Source organism: Sinocyclocheilus rhinocerous, unplaced genomic scaffold, assembly GCF_001515625.1.
Source record: "Sinocyclocheilus rhinocerous isolate Xijiao unplaced genomic scaffold, SAMN03320098_v1.1 scaffold1219, whole genome shotgun sequence".
Classification (NCBI taxonomy): Eukaryota; Metazoa; Chordata; class Actinopteri; order Cypriniformes; family Cyprinidae; genus Sinocyclocheilus; species Sinocyclocheilus rhinocerous.
Window position 1 is genome coordinate 872408 of NW_015634012.1, and position 4209 is coordinate 876616.

The 4209-nt window shown below is 37.8% G+C and overlaps 1 protein-coding gene across 1 annotated transcript; it reads right to left on the reverse strand.

Moving 5' to 3' along the window:
* Positions 1-643: 643 nt before the first annotated feature.
* Positions 644-3347, reverse strand: LOC107744969 (peripheral myelin protein 22-like). The gene is made up of 5 exons (XM_016558798.1): positions 3126-3347; positions 2162-2251; positions 1923-2016; positions 1556-1696; positions 644-1454 (listed from the first exon to the last, which is right to left on the reverse strand). The coding sequence occupies exons 2-5, from the start codon at positions 2237-2239 to the stop codon at positions 1294-1296; spliced, it is 474 nt and encodes a 157-aa protein (XP_016414284.1). The 5' UTR covers positions 2240-2251; positions 3126-3347; the 3' UTR covers positions 644-1293.
* Positions 3348-4209: the final 862 nt, after the last annotated feature.

The window sequence follows — 4209 nt, forward strand, 5'->3', positions numbered from 1 at the left end:
AAGTCGCAATTCTGAGAAATAAAGTCAGAACTGCGTGATATAAACTCACAATTCTGACTTTTTTTTCTCAGAATTGCGTGATATAAACTCACAATTGCAAGTTATAAAGTCAGAATTGCGAGATAAAAACGCGCAATTCTGACTTTTTTTTCGCAATTGCGAGTTTATATCTCGCAATTCTGACTTTTTTTCTCAGAATTGTGAGATATAAACTCGCAATTGCGAGTTATAAAGTCAGAATTGCGTGATATAAACTCGCAATTGCGAGTTAAAGTTCAGTTTTGAGGGGGGGAAAAGACTTACAATTCTGAGAAAAAAAGTCAGAATTGCGAGTTTGTATCACGCAATTCTGAGAAAAAAAAGTCAGAATTGCGAGTTTGTATCACGCAATTCTGAGAAAAAAAGTCAGAATTGCGAAGTTTGTATCACGCAATTCTGAGAAAAAAAGTCAGAATTGTGAGATAAAAAGTCGCAATTACCTTTTATTTTTTATTCAGTGGCGGAAACGGGCTTCCATACTGATAGCCCCTCCCCCTTCGGTACGTAATTAAAGCTGCGACACTGAGACAGTGGAATGTTGAACATGAAGTGGTTTGGGACGCACATTTGATCTTCCTGAAGTATTGAAAATTGAGACAAGGAAAAAAATTAGATATTTATTTTTTTCTTAAACAAACAAAAAATAATACAGAAAGACGACATCTCATAAAGTGATATAATCACAGGTAAAATATGCGTTATAAAATGTTTTTGTGAGATTTAACACAACATTTGAGCCTATAAGGTATATCTAGCTATAACGTTCAGCAATGGTAAATACATAGCACCATTTCAAAGACTTTTCAAACACATAACAACACAATTCTTTGTTTTATTATTCCGGAATTTGGACATAAGAGAAATTTCAAGTCGACGTCAACAAATACAATTTATTATGACATTTTAAAACAAGATATTTGATTATAACACACAATACAAAACAAAAAGAGATTGGTACTTTTCCTATATCTCTCCTCTTAATTCTTAAAAAGTCACGGCCTTCATTGACACTTCATAGCATTACTATTTACAAAAAAAAAAAAAGCCATATAAATGTGATATAAATAGGCTCACCAGTCAAAGACACATTGTTTTGTGTCATGCACACTGTGTCTTTGCTGTACTCAATCTTCTGTCAGTTTCTTTGATCACATTAGGTCTAAATATTCAGGCTTGGAGGAGACGGCCGTTAGGTTAGAGTCTGTCATCTGAGTAGTGTTCTCAGTTCTACAACAATCCCTGAGGGCTGAACTCTCATTCTTTCTTCCTCAGGACAATGTAAATGAAGCCACTGATGAGCGTGAGAGGGAAAGCCAGCCAGGCCAGGACGAAGGCGTATCCATAACCATCACTCTCATTTTTCCACTCTGGACTCATCACTGTGTAGATGATGGCCCCGCTCATCACAAACAGACCTTCGGGAGACAGAAAGAGAAAGAATAAAAACATGTAAACGGGGTCTTTCAGCTCGGACAAGAGAAATGGGATCTAATAGACCCGGAGAGGAAATACTCACTGGCAAGGACCTGGAAGACGGCCGTGAAAAAGAAGCGACCTCCCTTTACAAGAGTGAAGAGCTGGCAGAGGAAGATGATGAATGAGATCAGGCTGAAAATGGTGGCTAGGACCATGAGGGCTTGAACTGCTTGAAGCCAGTCTGACAGATTGTAGAGAAACACAGACGGAAAATCAGAATGAACACTTACATAGATAGTATAAACATATACTATTCTTAAGTCATATGTTTCTCTTTCTCAAATAAGAACACATTTGGTTGTTGTACTGTTGATGCGCCCATTTGGAACTTTTAAATAACTATGGAACTATGGAATATTAGACTCAATTTTAAAATCTAAGACTTTTTAAAGACTGTTTGAACTCACCAGCATCACTAGTCCCACGGCAGTGATATCCTCCATTACTTTGTGTGCAGTCATACCAGAGGTCATAACTCGTAACTCCATGTGTTCTCCAGGCCTGTGTTTTTTTTTATTTTTTATAAAAAAACACCCATTTAATTACATATACACATAAACCAATCCTTCACTACATTCCAGCTCAAAAATACGACCCATTAACGCAAGGCAAATCAAGCAAGTCAGACCTCAAAGATGATACTCACATTAGTACATGTGGAAACGAAGAGAATGATAAGGTCTGTCAGATGCAAGACTATCGTTGCGAACAGAATGGCCAGCATTTTGAGGTTCGTCTAAAAGAACAGAAAGAGAAAGTAATCACATCTTCTCCTCAATCACACACCTGGGGGCTTTATCGCGGGCAGCGTTTACCCCTGCATTTCCACATCTGGCCACCAGATCGCGCTGCTGTCAAACGTATCTCAACCCAAACACCCCTTAAGTTCTGTCTATTTTCTTTTTTTGTTCTCCTTCATATTAATCGAAAACATCTGTATTGTGGATACATTACGTTGATAATTACACTAATCACACTGCAATGTTTGAAAAGCCATTTAAATGTCTATATTTATCAGAAAAACACATCCCACATGCAGTCACGTCACGTTTTTTTTCTCGAGGTGCCGCCTTTTTTTCGTCACGTCTTAACTGTTTATCTGTCGTCGCCCCCCCCCGCCCGCAGAAAGTAAAGATTATGAGAAGCTAACAAAAATGTAATAATTAAAATGATCAATGAGTACGAATTGAGGCAGATTTCGGAAGCAGACAAAAAGAAAAGGAGGGAAAGATTCCAAAGCAGTTTTCATCCAGACCAGTTATTGCAAAACTTCGCGAGCGACTATGACTGAAATCAAAACTTTAGATGTGCTCATATCAAAATACGACTATTAGGACTAACAATGGAAAACCAATACTAATACTATAATTAACAAACGAACTTAATAAACAAGCAAAAAAAAACTATAAATAGCGTAATAATAATAATAAACTTTGAATAAAACAGCAAACTTCCCGAGAAAAGACAAACGATGTGAGGTTAGGACGTCTCCAGAAGGAAAATAACGTTAATAGTAAACAAACGTGGCTGAGTATCTCCTGAAATGAGTACAAATATTCCATAAATGAACCAAATGAAAAAAAGAAAACTTCCATTGTTCTCCAACTTACAGGTGAGTGAGAGAGGGAAAAAAATCCTTGAAAAGCGAAAAAGAGCAGGAAGAAAACACTGGGTTGCCTTTACTATGGGATCCCACTATAGATTCTCAAAGCACGAGTCTCTGTATTCCAGATGTAGTACCACAGCAGTATTTGCTTTTTTTCCTCCTTTTTTTTTTTCTTTCTTTTTTCGGAAACGTGAGAACACCGCCCTGGAGCGTCACTACGTCACACTCTTTCTTTTCCCTCCCATTCTTCACAACTTCTCACTTTAAAAGCTTAGATAGAAAAATAGCTTAAATAGCCTATGTAATAAAGCATTTATTCAAGCTCTTAAAACTTTTTCCAGAAAGGATTTAAACTTACATTTATGTTGGTAGAATTTAAGGGGAAAGTTAACCCTTTAATAGCCTAAACGTCATTCACAATGGTGTCTTATCATAAATGATCTCATGATATTAGTTGTATGCATATGTCACAGAGAGGTTTTGCGCACTTACAGCAAGGTCAACTTTGTCCTTCATTTTGAACAGTGCGATATAGTGGCATAGGGTGCGTCTCAATGTGCGAGTGTTTATAGTGTGTACTAGTGTGTGTGGAGCCCCATAGGCCCCTCCCAGTGGCCCCACGGTATGCCCAGAATTTTAGCATGTGTCCGTTTACGTCTGCATCTGGACTGCATAGTAAATAGATCCCCTCATAGTCACTTTGAAGTCATATACAAACGGATTTAAACTTTTATCAAACTTTTTGAATAAAACATTTGCTAGACTTGCATGTTTCTCCTCGTAACTCCTTGCAAATGCTTGACCCTCTCAATGCTTGAACATGTTTTGGTGCAGTCAGCGTGACTATAAGCGCCCCTTTCTTTGTCACGCCCTCATCAGGACTCCCATGGCAGCAGCTGTGTTTGTAAATACAGTGAGGGAGGCGTTCCCTGTGCCAGCCCATGAATTTAAATGGAAGCTGTGATGGTAATTTAAAAATCCTAAAACTTTGTAGATTTTTTTTTCAGGTTTAAATTAGATTTTGCATCCCAAATGATTAATGTGATCTCAGCCTTTTTAATCTCAAAGGGTTTCCTCCCTGTGAAGGT

Excerpts from the sequence above, each read along its gene's own strand:
- LOC107744969 (XM_016558798.1), bottom strand. The coding sequence starts at position 2,239 with ATGCTGGCCATTCTGTTCGCAACGATAGTCTTGCATCTGACAGACCTT. Across the intron at positions 2,017-2,161 it reads TCGTTTCCACATGTACTAAT|GCCTGGAGAACACATGGAGT; the intron begins GTGAGTATCATC and ends AAAAAAACACAG. Across the intron at positions 1,697-1,922 it reads CCGTGGGACTAGTGATGCTG|ACTGGCTTCAAGCAGTTCAA; the intron begins GTGAGTTCAAAC and ends ACAATCTGTCAG.